The sequence below is a fragment of the Cavia porcellus genome, unplaced genomic scaffold, assembly GCF_034190915.1.
Source record: "Cavia porcellus strain 051 isolate PalLab524CR breed Dunkin Hartley unplaced genomic scaffold, mCavPor4.1 scaffold_23, whole genome shotgun sequence".
NCBI lineage: Eukaryota > Metazoa > Chordata > Mammalia > Rodentia > Caviidae > Cavia > Cavia porcellus.
This window is the reverse complement of record NW_026947506.1, coordinates 54,601,222-54,622,734: the sequence shown is the minus strand read 5'-3', so window position 1 is coordinate 54,622,734 and position 21,513 is coordinate 54,601,222. Positions and strand designations below refer to the sequence as shown.

General features: G+C 49.8%; 1 protein-coding gene across 3 annotated transcripts in view; it reads right to left on the bottom strand.

Annotated features, from left to right (window-relative positions):
* Positions 1-504: 504 nt before the first annotated feature.
* Nudcd3 (NudC domain containing 3) overlaps positions 505-21,513 on the bottom strand; it is a 104,842-nt gene continuing 83,833 nt past the window's right edge. For 2 of the 3 annotated variants that reach the window (XM_063234396.1, XM_003465820.5), the window contains exons 4-6: positions 12,793-12,936; positions 6,212-6,400; positions 505-2,387 (exon numbers count right to left, since the gene is read on the bottom strand). In XM_063234396.1, the coding sequence (XP_063090466.1) occupies positions 2,277-2,387; positions 6,212-6,400; positions 12,793-12,936 (444 nt within the window). In that variant the 3' untranslated portion in view covers positions 505-2,276. The remainder of the gene's footprint in view (positions 2,388-6,211; positions 6,401-12,792; positions 12,937-21,513) is intronic. The other variant, XM_063234397.1, reaches the window with a different exon arrangement.

The following is a 21,513-nucleotide window of genomic DNA, read 5'->3' as shown; positions in this document are numbered from 1 at the left end:
GCTGTTCGCTCTCCTGCACTACAGCCATTGTCGCTGCCCTCCCTTCTGAGCGACGACTCCTGCCACTTCATTCACTGAGACCCCCACCCATCCCTGGCCCTGACCCCAAGGGGCAGGCACAGGACAGATGGACACGCTGGTCTGGGCTCCCAGACAGGCACACCCGAGGTCTGATGGGCCCCAGCTGGATGGAAGTCCCGTGCTCCTAGGCCAGCCGGGGCTCAGACACCAAGGCCCAAGGCACTGCAGCCAGGCTGTTTAGGAACTGTGCCTGCCCAAGCCTTCAGGGGCAACACTGCTCCAGGACACGCTTCTGGGGGAAGTCAGATCTACAGCTCCCGCCTGCCACGCGTTCACAGGATCTGAGAGCCACTGTGAGGTCCCGCAGGGCTGCAGGCTGATGGGAGTAGCCCGTAGGAATTCCCTGCTCTGGTGCAGGCTCCAAATCGTAGCTAGCGCTGCTCATGGGCTGAGCTGTCCTGGCAGCAAATGTCATAAACAGACTCACAATGCTTAAATACAGATTTATTGCAAACTAACACCGAGGAACTGGAGCAGCTTTGCAAGCTGGACACCCCACTCTCCAGGGCCCCTGGACAAGGGGAATGAGTCACCCCGCTTTCCTCGGACCTCAGCTGGTGGGACTTAGTGGCCAAACTGCAGCTGTCGTGTCTAAAAAGAGAAAACAGGCCGTGCGCCAGCCGTGGACAAACACTGGTGGCACCCTGGGCAGAGACCCAGCCGCTGGGGACAAGCCATGCCAGGAAGGGGCACGGCAGGGCCATATGAGACTTTGCACTGTTCTTCCTGGCCAGAGGCTTGGCTTATTGAGCAGGGTAGGAAATGGGAGGAATCCACACAGAAAACAAAAGCAGGCAAGAGGAACACACACCGCCATGGAAGGGAACGACTCCAAGTCTCCCCAACAATGAGGCACAGAGCTCCCACTCTGTCACTCCTCAGGCAGCCCAGCCACAGGCAAGGAGAGGACAGCAGACACATGTACTCTGGAGGCAGTGGCATGCAAACCCCAGGCTCCCGGTGGGAATTTCAGGAAAAATGACTAAAACTTCCTCAGGATCTCTGGGAGGTGACAGTTCTGCTCCCTGGCAGCAGCTCCATGGTGAACGTGAGATGACAGGGATCTCATAGCTCTGTTCTCTCCTTGAACCACACAATACTCTCTGGTTCCCACCTCTCACAGGGCTGCCTGTACCCTTGGGCACAGAAACTCCCTCACATGGCGGCAGGGAACCAGCTCTGGCTCCATGGCTCCTGGAGGGACGTCCCCCCACCAACCCCCCAGGGACAGCCCCTCTCTAGGCCTCACTTCCAATGGGCTGCAGGAGGCACAATTGTGGAGACCCATCTGTGTTCCAAAACCAACGTCTAGGAGACAGGGCAGCACTGGGCAGGGGTGACACAAGCTCCTGGCTACAGGTACACAGAGCTGAGTGTACCTGGGCCCCTCTGGTCTGCACAATCTAGCTGTGATGGGGCAGCAGCCATGCTCAATGTGAGCACAGGGCTGCCAGCACAGTGCCCAGTCACTGGGAACACTGGGACAGTCTGTGGGCTCTGGGACTGCCATCCTGAGCCAGCACAGGCACCCCACGCCAGGGGCTGAGATCCAGGCTGTGACTTTCTGTGGTCTCCTCCTGAGGGTGCTCCCAGCCAAATCCCATGAGGCGGCATCTGGACAGCCCAACAGAGTGCTGTGCAGCAGAAGCCACAGGCAGAGTGGACAGGCCCTGCCGAGCCCGAGACTCCCAACAGCAATGACATGCAGACGGCACTCACAGAAAAGCAAGGCGCATGAGCACACCCCAGAGTGAGGGGTTCTGCAGAGGCCCAGCAGCATCCCAGTGCACCCTGTTCCCCTCATGCAAGCACTGAACCCCACATTTCAACCTGGCCTTGCTGAAAGGACAGAACTCCCCACCCAGCCACAAGGACAGCAAGTAGAGGATGTTAACACAACAAGTGGGCAGGGCAGAGGGCAGGGCCCTGAGGCTGGGTGGTGACTGCAGCATGCACTTTTGGCTCCTGGGCAATGTCCCTCCTGTAGTCAAACGCCTCTGGTCAGCATGCGCCACAGCGGCCAGCAGCACTGGCCTTGCACCTTCTCCTAAGTCAGGAGGTGCGAGGTCAGGGAGAACGGCCTGGCTCACCCTTGAGGGCAAGGGTGGCTAGGGGTGAAGGAGGTGAGTGTGTCCCTGGCACGGAGAGAGCCGGGGGGACAGCCGAGGACAAGGGTATCCTTTTCCTTCCAGTCACTAAAACTGCACAGCCCCCGGGGAGATGTTGAACATGGCTGGGTCGAATCGCTGGCCTCGGAAGGGAGAGCCTTCAGCATCCCACCCCTTCTTCAGCATCTCATGGACTTTCTATGAACAGAAAACAGAGAGGTTAAAGATGCCCAGCAGCATGCTCTCTCCCTGGCATACTGACCACGGCAGCCTTGCCTTGGGGCACTTTCGTGGCAATGGCCCACTCTTCTTCAAGACTGTGGCCCGGCACACCTTGGGGGACACTATGGAGGTACATGGGAGAGTCCTATCATTGATCACACAATCCAGGATTGACCCAGAGTGTGAACACCTCCCTGGGCACACGGTCAGAGCTGGGGAACTCAGTGCCACTCCGGAACTGCTGCCTCCTACAATGTGGACAATCCTGTTGAGGGATGAGTCTGCATTACGCTGGTGAGCCCTCCTGGCCCTGGCATCTGCTGCCTGCTACCCACCCACTGCACAGCACATGCATCTGGGGTAGGGGTGGCCCTACCTTTCTTTCCATCGTGAGAAATGGAGTTAGTGCAGGTCAGGGGCCCCTGCTGTGGAGTGTACAGTGTCTGCTACAGAAAGCCCAGCAGACAGGTGGGCACAGATCTGAGTGGCGGGGAAGCCACTGGGTCTCCATGGTGTCCAAATGAAATGCCACTTTCCTGGTAGGGCTTCCTTTCTGGGGCTCCCCCCAACCCCAATGCTGGGCACTGATTCTCTGAGTTACATCCCCTTTTACTGACACTGATCTATCCTTCCCAACTTCTCACAAGTAATTCAGAGTCTAGAAGGAGCGTTTTGAGAAGGTTCTGCAGCAGGCCTGAGAGAGAGCACACACATGACTGAGAGGAGGGAGGTGACAGAGAACTCCTGTGACCCTGAATGCCTAGCCTCCATCTCGGTTTGTAGGGAACATGAGGCCAGACCATCTCAACCAAACCCAAGAATGGACTAAGCCGACAACCCAAGCAGGAGGCCATGAAGGCTCTGGAGCCCCTCCAGGCTGGGGATAGCTGGGAAGTCCCATGGGAAGCTGAGCAAAGGTGATCATTCTAGACCTAAATGAGGAAGTCAGTATGCGGAAAGCAGGCTTTCTGGGTGTCGCCAGCTTGCCTGGTAACGCTGGCATCTGTCTGTCGGGGGGTGGGGGGTCCTGCTATGCTGAAGACAGTCATCCAGCTTGAACTGACGATGGGCCTGCGACCACACTCCCTTCCTTGGGGAAGCCTGCGCAATGAACTCAATGAGGGCAAAATGAGTTGATTCTGTGAAACAGTGACCTCACAGTGACATCGAAGACTTTAAAACAACATGAGAAGTGTTATCACTTCAAAGTTAAAATGCTTCAGAACACACAGCATCTGTCATATTAGAAGTACAATTTGATATCCTGGCAAATTTAGAAAACTCGACGAGTGTGTACCATAAATGGGCATCCATGCTGGGCACGCTGGTGACTGTGATTATGCCAATATGCATAGCAGACGAAAGCTGAGAGAGAACATGCCCCACCTCCAGCCTCTCTGCAGGGAGGCTTGTGATCCTCAGCGAACGACCTGGGCCCCAAGAACTCTCAGGTGGGTCCCTCTGCTTCTCTGTGAGGTATCCCCAGGGCCAAAGAGAAAGTGGTCAGACTGATTCCTGGGGCCACTCAAGGGCATGAACCTACCTTCTAAGTTGTTCCTCCATTCAACATAAAAAGGACTTCATTTACTATGGCATTCTTGGGTGGACAGGGGCCCCAAGCCATGTGCCGAGCCCAAAGAGGAGCGAAGACCTGGGCGCTATCACACAGCACTGCCCCATGACTTGGGCTGATTAGCAGCCATGGCTGCAAGGCTGGGTGCTGGGCTCACTGGCTGTCTAGGAGCAGGTCAGTGAGGAGTCACTCTGGTCCCACCCATGCACTGAAGCCCTGCATTTCTGCAAGTTGCTGAAGGCTATGTAGGGCCCTCTGCAATGGACAGGGACACCATATCCCTTCGAGGATGGCAGGCTACCCAGCCTGGCAAGTCCACAGCAGAGCTCATTTAGATACAGCAGTCTTTCCAGACCACACCACCTGAAGTTTCTCTGGATTCTTTTTAATCAGACTGCTGCCCAGATCCTGGACTCCCACACAGAGCCACCACCAGGGTGCACCAGGTTTGCGAGTACGGAGGTGTGATGCAACTGGTGCTAGGACAGAAGCAGAGGATACATGGGCAGCTGCCCACCCACAGGCAGTGGCGGACTATCCCCTAGCCCTGGAGCCTCTCCTGGGATTGAGGAGACTTCTGTCCCCAGTCTGGGTGGCAGCTGCCAACACATGTAGCCCCAAAGCTCAGGGTCAGAGACAGAGCAGCTATACAGAGGCTGAGCTGCTCTTTGCAGAAGGTGGGCATGAAGTGCCTGGGCTCTGAGGACCTGGAGGGCTAACTCAGGGCTGCCTTCCTCCTGAACATGGCGCTGTCAAGAAAGTCACACTGGACAGCCAAAGGGCGCCAACACAGAACACACAGGATAGGGAGGAATAGGAAGGCAAACAAGAGCTGAGGCTCCTGCTGGTCTGGGTAGGTCCACTCCTGGTTTTGACTTGCACGCCCTAACTTGCATACGTGCTGCCAAAGCAAGCATGCCCTTGTATGTCCTGTGTGTCCCAAACTCGAAAGTCACAGGTGGAAAGCACTGCAGGCCATTCCGGCTTCTCCCAGGTATCACAGTGAAGTCCAAAGCAGACCTCACTGAGGCTTGACCAAGGCACACGGCTCATGCCAGAGTGAATCCCCATTCTTAGAATTTCCCTGTGACAGACTTGAAGCTGGCATCTGGAGAAGGCATGAGGAGCTGCAGCCCTCCATTCCACCGTCTTGCAGTGCAAAGATCTGTTGCCTGAGCAGGATGCTTGGCAGGGTTTCCTTCTAGCCTGCTTAACTGAGCACCTACATCCATGTCCTGAGTCAAAACAGACCTAAGCCCAGAGTTCGCTCCCTGTGGACACAGGCTGACCTTAAATGGGGCCCACCCCTAGATCAAAGGTTCACAGACGGGATGGATGCAGTGTGATGGGACCAAATGCCATCCGTCTACACCACTGCAGGTGAGTGCCAAGCCCCTGCTGTCACCCTAGGACCCCACGACCTCTAAGCCAATGGATCTCATGACATGTCCTTTGACATCACTGGGCCCTGGATAAATGGGAACTGAGCTGAAAGAAACGTTCTCTCCCAAGGGACCCAGTCAGGATGGGCAGGCCAGGCAGGCAGAGGAGTCTGGGATGAGATCTGCAGTCAACCCTGCCTGGGCCCGTGGCTGATCTCAAATCATTCTGAAGCCCTGGGACTCAATATTATGAAGAGAGATCATCTTTTTGAGGTGCTGCAGGGCAGGGGCCATGGCCACAGCATCTCTAACACAGCCATAGAGCATACAACCTGATGGGTACTCGCTGCCCAGGAAGGCAAGGATGGGCCAACCATACAAACTACAGAGACTCAGAGACCAGGGCCAGACCCCTCCATGTGCACTGAAAGGTGAAATAACTTACAGGCAAGTAGCCCTTTCTTCCCTGTGCAGCCACTCTCAGGGTCATTAAAATAGCAACCATGAACATGTTTATCTCATCAGTCAATCTCTTTGCCACAGGCAGACAGATCATCCCTGCACCATGGGGCGGCAGTGACTCCCTGCCCCAAGAAGGACCCCAGCCAGCTCTGTGGCCAGCCTACCTCCTCCTCACCACTGTGGACAAAGCAGGGGGGCTCATCTCAAGGCACCCTCCAAGGCTGTGCCACCTGGGCTCATGGGTAGAATACTGTGCACATTTGTCTTCAGGTGGGGACACAGGTGGGACAGGGTGCAAGATGGGGACAGACACGCCCCACCCACCAATGTCACCCAACCCAAGAGCAGCCTGTCACCAGCAAAGGGGAGTTCAGTGGCCATACCAGCTCATGGCTCTGTGGCTTGCCCTGCAGCTTTTGGTGGTAGTCGAAGGTGAGCCTGTCCAGGACTGCCTGCTCCTCTTCATCCACGGTGGCCATGGAGCGCTCTTTGTTGATCTTGTCAATGTCAATGGGCTCCTCACCCTCCAGGATGGCATTCCACCAGTACTCGCCCACCTTGCTCAGGCTCACCTGAAACAGAGAGCAGAGATGGACATGGAGGGCGGGAGACCATGGCTAGCTAGCCCACACCCATCCAGGGGCCAGCCTTCTGTGTGGAAGGAGTCTGCAGAGGGACAGGCATCCAGAACTAGGAACACACCCGAGCTTGCTCAGGGAGGCGGCTATAGGCAAGGTGTGTCAGACATAGGCATGAGGGAAGAAAACTAGGGGATGCTCATCCTGTTGGCACCTGAGACCTTCTTCCCAGCCTCTACCCTCATGCAGGCTGGCACATGCCCACACCCACTCCTACCCTGTCCCAAGAGATACCCCACACACAGGACCTGTCCTGGGCTGCATGAGGCCTCCCTAGGTCCATCCTGCCTGTTTGGCCCGCCCCACCAGCTCTGGTCAACTACCTTTCTGGCTCTCAAGGCCACCACCCAGTCTCCCACTGTCTTGGTAGCTGAGACCTACAAGGTGAGACCAAACTCTCAGGGAACCCTCACCACCCAGTGGGCTGGCCCATCCCCACTCCCTCCCTGCAGACCACTCTGAGCCCCACGTGCGGCCTTGGCACGGGGTCTGTGGGTCTCGTCTCAGAGCCACATACAACTACTGTGAGGGAGCAACGCACACCTTTTCCTGGGAAGCTTTGTGTATCCTATCTCTGTGGCTGGGGCCAGGGATCGAAGGAGTAAGGACACTGGATTCCTTGCCATCAGAGGCTGAGCTCACTGGGATGTTCTTAGGATAGTGGCCAATAAGCAGCAAGTAGGTCTCGGTCCATTTCACCCTGTCCTGTGACCAGTCCTCACAGTTCTCGGTCCTCACAGAACAGGAAAAGACAGCCAGGGCTGCTGAATGAGGCCTCCCACCATGGAAGAACTGCCACCAGGCTTTCCGACCAGGGGGCAAAGAGACCAAGCCACTCTCCAGATAATTACAACACATGGGCCAGCAGTGGCCCACAGAGGACGCACCCTAGCCACAGTTCCGGGTCAGACTGGGAGGCAGGCAGCGGCCGCAGCAATGGCCACAGTGGAAAAGGTCACCTCAACTTGGAAACAATGTGAAACTCGCACCACAGCAGACGTCAGTACCTCAAACTCCCCTCCTCCAGGCTCCTGGGACTGGGAGGGGACAGGGATCAGGGACAAGGAGGCCTCTAGGCCCCAGCTCCACCAGCAAACACCACTGCTTGACAGCACCTGGTGCCATAGGAGACTGTTGGCCATCTGTGGTTGGCTTCCTGGTGCGAGCGGACCTAACCCAGCCCCAGAGTCCCCAAGTGGGCATGACAATGTGCCCTGCTTCCCTAGCCTGGGAGAGACTCTGAGGTTTTTAAGAGGACTGCTAACTGCTGGAGGAAGAGGCTCTTATGCTTTTCAAGCTCATCCCCATCAATAATTACCTCATTAATCTACACAGCATCCTAAGTCCTGTAAGGCAGTACTATAGGGCTGGACCCTGGAGGTCAGGGCTGTGCGGGGTACGGTCACTTGAGCCCCCAGCCTATTGCTGGCCAAGGGAATTCAGGTCTCAATGGCCCTCAGGGCCTTTCTACAGTGCACTGACCAGATACCACTCATGGCCAGCCCCACCCTGCCGCCACCTCCTGGCTGAGGCAGGAGGGAGGGACTCGCCCCCATACCTGACCATAGCTGCACTCACCAAATCAGTCACCTGCACCCCTTCTTGTCAGAACTGTGTGCTCTACAGCTGGAGTACACAAAACTTACAGTTAAGAGTTGACTCTTATTCAAGTTGTTCCAAAACTACTTAGATGCCTTTCAGCCAAGAGCAGTGGTACACTCTGCATTTAGGGAGGTCAAAACAGGGTAACACCTTTGAGTCCTGTCTGGGCAATTTAGCAAAACTCTGTCTAAAATAAAAATAAAAAATATAAAAAGTGCTGGGGATGCAATTCAGCACCACTGGCTTCAAGCCCCAGCATCACCCACCAAAATAAATCAATAAATAAAATCAAGTAGGTTTTTAAATTAAAACACAACAGTAGTTTCCACAGTCATGCTGTCAAATGTCCTCACTTAGCTGTAGTATCAGGACCACTAGGCTGAGCAATGCAATTTACAGGAGGTCACCCTGCTCACATGTCACTGTGCGTATCACAGGTATGTGCTAGAGGGAGTTGTGAGCCACTTTGTAAAATATTTTTGGAGTCTTTTTGCTTGTTTTTTTTGAGACAGGTCTTGTTAGCAGTTCAGCTTGGCCTTGAACTCACTATGTAGCCCAGGCTGGTCTCGAACTCACAGTAATCCTCCTGCCTCAGCCTCCCAAATGCTGGGATTATACAAGTATGCTAGCACACCCTGCTTAAAATATGGTATTTTGTTGTTGTTGTTGTCTTTTTGAGACAGGGTTTCACCATGTAGTTCAGGCTGGCTCTGAATTCACTGTACAGCCCAGGTTGGCCTCGAACTCAACAGTGGTCCTCCTGCCTCAGAGATGAAATTCACACAAAATTCTGCCCACAACTAAATAACTCAGTAGATTTAGCATATTCACAATGGTACATAACCAGCATCACTATCTCTAAAATCATCCTTTCTCACCACCCCAAGAAGTCCTATGTCCATTAGCAGCTTCTCCACATTTTGCCCTATACCTTCCCCTAAATGCCTCTTCCCTGGCCCCTGGCAACTACTGATGATTCCATCTCTAGTGATCTTCCCATCTGGATATTTCAACACTGGAACCTTATGATGTCTGTGTCTGGATTAATTCACTTAACATGGGCTCCTTCAGGCTAGCCATGGTGTAGCCTGCATCAGAACTTGGCTCCTTTTCATGCTGAGTAATATTCCACTGAACGGACACACTGTGCTCTGCTTATCTGTTCATTCACAGAAGGGTGCTAGGGTGGCCTCCACTTTCAGGCCATTGTGAGTAACATGTGCAAACAACACCTGTTTCAGCTCTGCTCTGTCTGGAGTCTTTAAGCACAGAATCGCTGAGTCCAATGGTAATTCTACATTTAGCTTTTTGAGAAGCTTCCAGATTGCATTCCATGGGGGTGGTACCATTTTCCATTCCCACTAGCAACGCGCCTCACTCTGATTTCTCCACAGGCTCAGTAACACCATCCTCTTACTAGTCTCCCCCAACAAGGGTGTGGTTGGCGCCTTGCCCTCAACCTGACCATGTGCCCAGCGTCTGCTTCTGGGTGAGCTCTGGTGGATGCCTTCAGCGCTGGGGTAGCAGACAGGACAGGAGCTCACATGAAGGCCCAAAAGACAAAGCCTCCTCTTCAAAGCCATAGCCAGCTTCGTCCTTGGCCCTTTCTGAGACAGGGTCTTGCTCAGTCACCCAGGCTGGACTGCAGCTTGCTGGGCTAGGACTGGAAACACGTGCCACTGTGCCAGCTTCTTCCTCTTCCTCCTCTTCCTCTTTGTTAGGAGGTGAGGGTGGGGGAAGGGAAGAAGGAACCCAGGGCCTCGTGCATGCTAGCTCACCCTTCCCATTTCATTTTCTGTAATAATCTGCAGGCCTTCTGAATGCTAAAGTAATATAATTTACAGTTTCTACTCTGGCTTCATGGAGATGCACATGAATGGATCCACAAGAACAACTCACAGGCCAAGAGAGGCTGCCAGGCAGGACAAGTGGCTCCTGGCTAGGAAAGGTAAACCTTTTCCTCACAAGAAAGCCAGGTGAACAACTGGAATGTCCAGATAAACCAACAGAGAAAGCAAAATCAGGAATCCATGTCAGCAAGGACACAGGTGTGTGGGCGCACACACCACGGCAACACTCGGAAATGCTGCATCCCCCAGGGGGCCCGCTGAGAACCAGACTCTGGAAATCGTCTCAGTACAGGAGGAGAAGAATGGTGCAGCTTGCACAGGAGACTTGCAGGGTTAAAGCCTCATGCATGCACAGTTGGTTTTCAGAGCCTGAGCTTCAAGGGCTAATTCCTTAGAAGAGCATGACACTCCTGCACCTTCGCTACGCGTGCACCCTATCAGCTCGAGAGGATGCAGGAGGATGGGGTGCACAGCATTGGGGGCCTCCTGTGCAGCCTCTATGGCCCCTCCAGCCCCATGGTGCCCACGCAGCCTGCCAGTGGGAGACAGCTTGCCGGTTCCCCGCTGAGGAAAAGACAGGACAGTGTGCAAGTCGGAGCCCAGCTTCTAGGCGGAAAGAGCTGGTGCGGTTGCCACGGCTGATTTTACATCTCTGTAACCAGGCTAGGAGCCTGCCTGAGTCAAGAAGTCTCATTTAACATTCGACGTGTGGGAGGGAGGGAGGCAAGAACTGTCACACGGTTTTAGCTGCCACCCCTGCCTGCCCTGGCTGTCTGGTGTGGGAGCCACCACGCAGTGAGGGGGAGACCAGCAAGTCTGCTCTCCTGCAGCAGGTGAGGAGGTCAGAACCTCTTGCTGTGGAGTCTAGGGCAAGACTGACAGCTCCTGACAGTGCCCTTCCTCTTGGCAGATGCAAGAAGAGCCCTCCACAAGTGTCCCAGGACTATGGTGGCAAAAACAGCCTGAACTCTTACACATGGTCCTCTTGTAGTTCTTTTTCTATTTTTTTGGAGACAGGGTCTCACCATGTAGTTCAGGGTGCCTTCAATTTGTTATGCAGCCCAGTCTGGCCTTGAACTTATAGCGACCCTCTTGCCTCAGCCTTCCAAATGCTGGGATTACAGGCATAAGCCACTATATCTGGCACTCTTGCAGCTTTGAAGGCAGACATCCAAAATCAAGGTGTGGGCAGGATCGCATTCTTTGGAGGCTCAATCTTGCGCATGCTGGTGACTGCTGGCTCCCCTGGCTTGTGGACACAAGTGCTTTCTGCCTGGTCTTCACATGGCCTTTTCAATGTCTGCATCCCTCTTCTGTCCTCACAGGAATACTTGTTTCAAAATCAGGGGCTGCCTGGACAGTCCAGGAGGTCCACATCTGCCCTCTTCCGGAAGAGGTCACACCCACAGGGTATCTGGGGCCCGTGGAGGCAGGCCCTCTACTCCCTCTCCTTGGGATGTCCTGCTCAATACAGGTAGCTGCGAAGCCATGAAGCTGCGCCAAGGCCGAGCATTCAGCTGCACATGAAGGATGAGAAGCAGCCACCTGCAGCCAGGCCCTGACCTGTAGCAGCCACTCTATGTCTACTCAATGAGGGGAGACTGTGCCAGGTTTCATGGGGCAGATGTAGTGCAGTGAACAGGATATTTACCAATCAAAACCTGCTTACTAACTTACGGTACCTCTCAGCCGTGATCAGAAGGAAAGTGTCCCCACAAGGTCACCATTCAATAAATTTAAACCAACAACACAGCAAACCCTTGGTTCCCATGAATGGTAACTTTCAGTAACTAGAGGACAGCAGGAGCAGGCAGAGGCAAGCAGAGCTCTGCAAACCAGCAGGAGACCCCAGTACAGGGTAGCCTGGGCTGACAAGACAGCCATAGGAATAGGTCAAGATGTACCACATGACTTGTCTTTCCTGAGACCCTTTATTTTCCCAGTAAGGCTGCAGTAGAAATACAATGCCCAGCACTGACAGTAATAGCAGCTTTGAGGGACCTTGGAGCCAGCAAATGTGGCTTCTCAGTGCCAGCATTTTTGCCAGGCTGGCCGGCACTGGCAGAATACTGGAAATACCTGTCTGTGGCACTGCAGGTACCTTTGACTGCAGTTGGCTCTACAGGAGCAGGTGCCTAGCAAAAGTTGACTAAAATATTAGTGGCAGCAGGGATGCAGGGAAGCCTGGATAGAGACATCTCAGTGATGACAGGCCTGAGGGAGTCCGCAGGCAGCTGGGTGCACATAATGTCCTCCACAGCCAGGACCCCCAATGTCTCCAGCTAGGGGAAGACGTGTACAGAGCACCCCCACCATGCATAGGAGTGCAGCTCCCTCCTCACCATCTTTTCACCCTCCTCAGCTGAAAAGAGTCATTTTCCAGCTTGCATGGGGCCGGGAGTTTACTCTATGGGGAAAGAGTCCACGAGGACTGATAGGGATGGCTTTCAGGCCCAGCCTTAGCTCAGGCCACATGTGCAATGCTGGCAGCCAGCCTCACAAAAGGTGAATATATTGCCACATCCTGTTCCACCTATACTTTACATACAAGTGCACCAAATACACAGAAGAAGCAGTATGGCTTGAAACTCCCATAAAGAAATGAGAGTCGCATGGATCAAGGAAAATCCTTAGGAGATGAGCAATGTAGTGATAACCACACTTTACAGAAATGGTGTAAAGTAAAAGTAATCATCAGTACACAGTTTACAATCCTGGCAGTTCCAACCCAGTGGCCACAGGTCCAGAGACCAGTGATAGAGCAAGGTATAAGGGGGTAGAGGCAAGGAAGCCAAGGAGCAGGGTGGGGATGGAGACTCACCACCCGTGGTACAAGGCCACTGGACAGCTGCCATGCACAGAGGCCACACTCACCAGCACACACTTGCCCGGTTCCAGGCTCCAGAGGGAGCTCTCGGTGTTGATCTTATGGGTGAGCTTCCCTTCCATGAGAACGCGCTCCCTGCCCTCCTCCAGCAAGGCCACGCGGATGGAACCACTGCTGAGGGCCACCGAGACCTGGGGACAGGCAGAAGAAACATGTAAGGATGGCTAACAGCTGCTGGGCTGCGGCAGGGACACTAATTTCAGAGACCTGGGGTCCTGAAGGTGTCTAAGGGAAGGAAGCCATTCCAGCCCACTCTGCACCCAAAGCCACATGCTCGTGCCCTAGGACACAGCATGCATTCTGAATCCACATAGGCACCTTCTAAAGTCTGTTTTTGGTTTTTTTTTTTTGATACCGGGGATCAAACTCATGACCTTGCGCTTGCCAGGCAGGTACTTATGCTGTTGAGCTAAATCCCCGGCCTAAAGTCTGTTTTTATAATGCAGAAGTCCTTCTAATACTGTATCCCTTGTGCAAAATATTTGGGGGCAAAAATGTTCCAGGTGTCAAAAGTTTTTCTGATTTTGGAATTTTTGCATAGACTTTACTGGTCAAGCCTCCCTAATCAGAAAATCAGAAACCTAAAGATTTTTGGATCAGGGAATATTCAATCTGTACTTGCACAATATACATATTAAATATTGAAAAAGAATTTTCCGGGCGGGGGATTTAGCTCAGCGGCATAAGTGCCTGCCTTGTAAGCAGGCAGTCGTGAGTTCGATCCCCGGTACCGATAAAAAGGAAAAAGACAAAAAAAAAGAAAAAGAATTTTCCCATAGGTCTGAAAATTATTTTAGAGGCTCCTTGGTACCTGATTCATTAAATACTTATAAAATTACTGGGAAAAAATCCTCAAGGTTACAGAATTTCCCAAGCAGAGTTTAGTATTTGCCAATGGAATCTGATACTGTAAGCTAACTGTGGTTTAAATGAGCATGAACCATAAAGGCAAGGGGAGGACCCATATGCAAGCCTTTGCCCTGCCAGGTACTTCTCAGTGACAGATATGTGGGCAGCTGGGAAAGGAGGGGACAGAGGACTGCCCCAGAGGACATGTGACCCCTCACACACCAGGAGCAGGGAGAACTCTCCACCTGCCCCAGGCCACACAGCCAGGTTCTGAGAAGACTCAGGGGCGTCCTCCAAACACAGTGCACATGGGCCACCTGTGCCAACTTTACAACATGGCCACCTGTGCTGAATCTTTACTTTGGAAAAGTCTGCTGCCCTGGCTTTGCTGCCCACCTTCTAATAGGAAAAGAAACACAAACATATGTGAACAGCTCGGCTCACTCTCAGGTTGGCACTAGATGGATGCTGGGTCCAATGAGCCTAGCTGTGGAACTTGTGTGTGTGTGACCAACAGCTGATGCCACCTAGCTCCCCTGGCCTGGCCTTCCAAGAACAAGCTCAGTCTAACTCCTTTGGCAGCTTTACACAGTAATGTGATTTCCAAATCTGGGCAAGATTCTCACATGGCTTACCCAGGAAAATGAATGAAATCTTCCAGGGAGAAAACCAAGAGTTCTAGCTGAAAAACACCACACCAGAAACAGGTGGTCGGTCATCTCTGACCTGTCACTGTAGAAATGAAAATAACACAGAGAAAGACCACATCCCAGACAGTGCAAGGAGAAGAGTGCACCAGGAGCAGAGGAACCTTAAATCTGGGGGACACAGAAGGGCTGGCACAGGAGACCAATCTTGCAGGGCAGGAGACACCTAGGAGCTACAGCGGGGAGCCCAACTGAGGGCTGGCAGTTATGGAGGCAGAGGTGAGGCTGGGGCACAAAAGGGAATAGCTGAGTCAGTGCCCGGAACAGCTGCATGTAAAGTCCAGCCAAGAGGGTTGAGGTCTGTGTAACCCAGACCTGCCAGACATTGAGCAGCAGTCTGAGGGCCTGGCATGGATGTCTAGGCCCAAGTGAGGTTTGACCCACTCCAGTGTGGTATGACCAACACCTTCCAGCCTGCAAACCAAGGCCGCCATGCTGTGGAAGAACAGACCTCTGACACACAGGGAGGAAACTGTCAACGCTGCTCCACACACAAGAAACTGGGGTAATTAAAGAAAAAGCAGAAAACCAAGGATTGGGTCTTATTAAGAAAACTAGCAGCATGAAAAGAAAGACATAAAAACTAAAAACAAGCTACAGAACTAATCAGGAAAAGACACACTCAAATATTTCCATGTTACATATCTTTACAGAGAATTGAAAAGATACTGTTTGGAAACCAAGAGTAAAATACGAAAAAGCTGTAAGATCAAAAGGAAAAAAATCAAAATTCAGTGAAGATAAAGTCCAAGAAACCAAAGTAGAGACAGAGCAATCAATCTGACATTCTGGAAATTATGGCAATAGGCAGCAAATTTCCCAGCGAGAAAGAAAAGTATCTTTGAACTGAGAGAGAAGACCCTCTGTGTGCTGAACAGAATGAATGATCAGACTTGGGTAATTTTATAGCACTGAGTATTTAAAAAGGTCCTAGGCATTCTGAGGAGGATATAAAAAGGTTTACTCACAAAGTCCCTGAAAGGATGAGGCTTCTAGAATCAGCAGCACCTGAGGTAAGAGAGCAAGGGATACTTGCAGTCAGCCTTCAAGGTGAAAGTGGCCCTAGGACAGAATGCTACACACACCCAGTAGCGAAAGATGTGCCAGGTTAAAACCAACACACTTTAAGGCATAAACCAGACTCGGCATTTATCACACATATCATTTTGATAACCCAAGAAGAAGAATCTCCAATTGGGATCCAAAAAGCAGTCCATTTAGTCCACAAGTGCACAAAAAGCCTAGGATGTAGCCAGAAAGCAGAACTCCAGGATAGTCACCTAGGCTGGAGCCAGAGAAAGTGATTTCTAAGTAATACTGCATCTGGATAACTCATGTTACAAGGAAACTGCACTGCTTTCCACAAGATGAAAAAGAAAGGCACAAAATCCCCAGGAAACCAGCATGATGCATGAGACTCCTGATCCACTGAGATCCCAGGGTAATGAGAGGGAAACAATTTAACATAGGACACCCACTTTATTTATAGGGTTATTTTATAACACTAACCCAAACAGTCAAATGCAAAACAGTACAGGAGAGCTGTTCACACACTAGAGGCCCCAGGAATCCAGCTGAGGAATCTAGCACTGTCTGCACAAGTCGAGCTGGTGGCCTTAGAGCCCATAACAATGTCTCACACAAGTCTGCATCAAGGATCTGCACTGGGAAGGTCCAAAGGCCAGTAGTGGAAGCTAGCAAGCCTGTGCCAGCAGGATGAAAGATCTATGCCAGCAGGCTGAGGGATCTGCATTGTAGCCAGGAAGCGCCACTCAAGTAAGGACCAGGGCTCCCCAGAAGAGAACTACAGCCATCCCCAGTGATAGTGAGAACCCGAACTCCTCCAACAATGAGAACAGCTGCGCTCCTGTCAGGAAAACCAGCTTGATAAGCTTCTTCAGGAGAATCAACCCAGCACACCATCTTCCCTCCAGTTCTTTTATCCTGCTGGCAACAAAACTCATCAACATGCTGAGTCAGTTCAGCTGGGTTTACAAGTTGACCTATTAGTTAATCCACCACAAGTACTAAAAAGCTCTTTCTTCCCTAAAAGCAACCAAAAAAACCGGGAAGTGTCAATACCAGCTCCTCACAGACATGGAAATAAAACCACAGGTCTGCAGAAAGCCGGGGAGGATTTACTCAGGAAAACCAATCATGCCCCCCTTTAGACCAGCAAGCTGGGAGGCACTGTAACTTGCCCAAGACCCACCCCAACGCTGGCCTGCAGCAGCTTGCTCTCTAGTGCTCCCAGGCAGCCTCCCTGAGGAGCAGCACAGAGCCAGAGCTCTTTCCAAGCTCTATTCCAAAGAACACAACCATTATCTGACCTGTCTGAGGGTGTCCGGAAAGACCCTGCTTGCAAGGCTGTTTCAACAGAACTCAGACACTCAGACACACACACAGACACTCTCTCTCTCTCTCTCTCTCTCTCTCCCCTCCCCCCATGGGTCTTCACTGAAAACAATTACACATGAGGGTGTGACAAATGAAGTAATCAAAAGGCAAAGGTGGGAATAAAATGCCCACCATGCCTCTGAAAGCTCTGGCATATTCCAGAGCTCATAGAAAGCCACATGAATGTGCAGGCTCAGTGCAGAGTGCACTCAGGGAAACCTGGGTGGCCGCAGCTTTCTTCTGTGGCTGACCTTGACCATGAGCAGGAAGTGAAGGCTACAGCAGATTGCACTGCTAAGTCAAGCATGGTGGGCAGAGTTCAGTGGGCACATGATGCCCTTCAGCCAGGACCAGCTGACTGCTAAGTTCATTCTGTAGAGAGCTCACTAGCTACACAGGACAACAGTATGTATTTAGGAAGATGGTAGAGTGGTAAGCAGCAAAGAGTCTCATCAAGATTTGGTGTCCAGACACTAGAATATAGCAACATGAGGAAGGTGGGTCCCCTGGACCCAGGAAGGAGCAGAAGTGAGACTTAAAGACCATGGAGAGAGATAATCCAGAAATCCAGCAAAAATAAGAAAACCTGGCCCAGAAGCCATGCCACCACCTCTCACTCCCCAGTGAACCAGCTGGCAAAGCCAGAGAGGAAACCAGCCTGCACACATAGGGACAGTGGAGGCAGGCCCTGAATTTCTGAAATGATAGTGACTGAAGGAAAGAAACAGCTCAGGGCTTACATTGATTCACTTTGCAAGCCTGTATCTAGTAGTTGGAAGGTAATACTGTGTAGTATAGTAACTACTGCTGAGTTCCTACTGTCTTGTTTTTAAATTCCAAGATCATTCTCAATGTATTGCTTTGTTACATTTTATTGTTTTGTTTTAGTCTCTTAAAAAAAAATACTGGGACCCGAGATTTAGCTCAGCAGTACAAGCATCTGCCTGGTAGTGAACAGTCGCGGCAAGTGAACAACAACAACCACCAAAAAACCCTCCAAAACAACCAACCAAATAAAAACGGATTTACAGAACCACTTCAGGAAAATCATTAAACTCCAACAATAAATAACCACAAGAGAATCCGATTTTGGGGCTGTCACACTGTGTTATTACAACAGTCACCTTTCAACAACTACAAAATATAAGATTTAAGGGGCTGGGGATTTAGCTCAGCGGCATAAGGCAAGCAGGCAATTGTGAGTTCAATCCCCAGTACCAATAAAAAGGGAAAAGACAAAAATAAATGAATAAATAAGCTTTAAGAAATGAGCAAGTGTGGCCTTTACACAGGGAAAAGAAAGCAATCAGCAGCATTTGTCTTTGAGGACATCCAGACATGGATGTAGTAGAAAGTTCTAGAAATAGCTATTTTTAAATATGCTCAAAAAACTAAAGAAAGCCATGTGTAAAGAACTAAACGGGGGGGGGGGGAATGAAAACACAGACTCATAATGTAGCAGCAAACGCATCCCCCAGCCAGTATACTTTAGTTTCTTAGTTGTCCAGGTAACAGTTCCTGTTACAGTTCCGGTTGCTCCTGCCTCTTAGAAACAGCAGATCACTGTGATGCACACTGTGTAAACCAATTCTCAACTGACAAGCCATTCTGCCTCTATACTTTCTGCTCACTTCTCCCATATAAGCCCAAGACCACCAGAAATCGGGGCCTGATATTCTGGGAATGATCCCGATCACTGCCTGTTGACATAAAATAAATCTGCCTCCAAATCCTGGGTGTTGCTGTTGCTTGCTGTTGTAGTAAATGTACAAAGTATCAACAGAGTGATGGAAATTTTTTTATTTACAAGAACTAAATATAAACTGGAGTTCAAAAGTAACTGGGGAAGAAATGTGGAAAAAAATCGCTATAAGCACTCAAAAGCAGATTTCAGCATTTAGAAAACTGCATCAACAAACTTGAAGGTAAGTCCTTTGAGCTGTCCAATCTGAAGAACAGAAAGAATGAATAAAAATGGACAGAACCTTGGAAACCTGAGGGCCACCAAACACACCAACATCTAATGAGATGGAATTCACAGAAAGAAAAGAGAAAAGGCAGAGAAATATATGAAACAAGAGTGGCCAAAAACTTTCCAAACCTTTATGAAAAATTCACCTACACACTGAAGAACTCAATGAATTTGAAGTAGGTCAAAAGCTGGATCATGCTGTCAAAAAAAGCAAAAGGCAAGCTGGTTGTAGGAAAGCATGCCTATAATCCCAGCTACTCCAGAGGCTGAGGCAGGAGAACACAAATATGAGCCTAGCCTGGCAATTTAATGCAATTAAAAATTTTAAAAAAGGATTGTAGATCCAGCTCAGTGGTAGAGCTCTTGCCTATTTACGTGCAAGGCTCTGGTTCAATTCCTAGTAGGAGCCTGAGAGGAGATGACAAAGCGGGGAAAAGCAATTCATCCTGTAACAGCTGGTTTCTCATGAGAGACCACAGAGGCTACACACAGTGGGATGATGTGTTCATGTCACTGGAAGACGAAAAAAAAAAAAAAAAAAACCAACGACAACTCTATATACAGCAACATAATTCTTCAAAAAGTAGGAGATAAGGTACTCTTAGATAAAGGAAACCGAGAGCTCACTGCCAGCAGATCCATCTTTTCTTGCAAGTCCTACACAAAACACTAAAGGAGGCCCTGCAGCAGAAATGAGCAGATGCCAGGTGGCTGGCTGGATGTGCATGAGGGACAGAGTAACCAGTCCAGGGAAACAGACAGCTAAGGTCTGTTTTCAGTTGGTAACTTCCTCTCCTATATGATTTCTTATTTTATTTTACTTTTTGAGCTAGAGTCTCAAAAATAGTGCAGGCTGGTTTTGAACTATTTTGAAGCCCAGGTTGGCCTCAAAGTTGTGAATCCTTCTGCCTCAGCTTCCTGAGTGCTAAGTTTACAGGTGTATATCACCATGCCCAGCTATTTGATTGTTTGAAACAATAACTGCATAAAATACAAGTAACAGCTCAAAAAAGAAGGGGTAGGAGCAATACAGGATAAACTTTTGTATACTATTAAAGTTAAATTAGCATTAATCTGAAATAGACTGATATAAAACACAACATGAATCATAATTCCCAGGGCAAACACCAAGAACATAATTCCAAAAAAAATTTTACAAAATAAGGAAATTAAAATACCAAGCTAGAAAGCAGTAATAGAAGAAAAGAGGAACAAAATGTTCAACACTTACTACCAAGTCACAGTGACTGAAATCAGAATGGTACTGACATGAGGAAAGACATATAGTTCAATGGGACAGAATGAGAAGTCCAGTAATAATCCATATATTTCAGCCAGCTCATGGTAGAAAGGGCACCAAGATTACTCAATGGAGGAAGAGTATTTTTTCAATCTATTAAACCATGATAATTGGCCTACTTAAAAATGAAGTTGGACTTCATACCACAGAATAATTCAAACTCAAAATGTATCAAGGTTTATTTACAAGAGCTAAAATTAGAATACTCTTAAAAGAAAATGTAAATGAAAATGGAGTAAGTAATGGCAATGGTTTCTTTTTTTTTGGACCAGGGATCGAACTCACAACCTTGCACTTGCCAGGCAGACTCTTAAATCCCTGGCCCCAGTAATGGTTTCTTAGAAACAACAAAAACACAAATAACAAAAAGTAAAATAAAAACCTTTGGACTTCAAAGAACATTGTCAAAAATGAAAAAATAAAAAAACGGGATAGGGCTGAGGATTTAACTCAATGGCATAAGCATCTGCCTGGCAAGCATGAGGTCGTGAGTTCAATCCCTGGTACCACCAAAAAACAAAACAAAACAAAACAAACAAACAAAAAAAACGAGATAGAAGAAAATACATTATTTTCAAATCATGACAAAGGTATACTACTCTCACAATTCAACATTAGAACGACAAATTACTCGATTAAAATATAGACAAAAGACAAAATCAAAACCACAATGAAATATTACTTCATACTCAGCAGAACTATAGCTATAACTATTTAGCTATAGCTAAAATCATAAATCAAAGCAAATCCTAAGTATTGGTGGGGGCATGGAAACTTGAAACTTGACATAATTCTGGTGAGGATGTAAAATGTAAGCTGGTGTGACTACTCTGGAGAGTGGGTTGGCAGTTCCCCCGGAGGGAATTACAACATTCCACTCAGCCCAGCGCAACCCCACAGGAACTGAAATCCTGCATGCCGCGTGAGTGGCAGTAGAGGAGAGAATGAGGTACAAGTGGGAGTATGTGGATGCCCCTTCCCTCCAGCTGTGCCTCACAGGCCAAGTTCTAAGACACCACGAGAGACAAGCGAGGCATCAGAAGGCAGAAAAGTGTAAGTGACCTTAGAAGCAACACTGTAGCACTCACAGGCATGGAAACACCCTATCAAGAGTAAGAGGCAGACCTCCAGGGTTCTGCTAAGAGCTTCACCACAGAGGCCCTGCTAAGACAAGAAGTGATGCCCAGGACGCTGACGGGCATATCATTACTCAATCGTAAGACCGCACGCAAGTGCACTGTAGAGATACAACGTGAGAGCAGTACCACATTTACTAAGCATATGAGTTACAGTCAGTACGAAGCCTGGTTTAAAATCTAAAGCACTCCCCCAAAACACCACACTATCCTCATCCAATACAATAATTTGTACCAGGTGGTGTATAGAATCTAGAGCAGTTCTTTTTTTTTTTTTTTTTTTTTTTTATTTAAAAGGAAAAAGAGAAAAACACAAAATAAAACAAAGCGGTGTAAGGATACACATA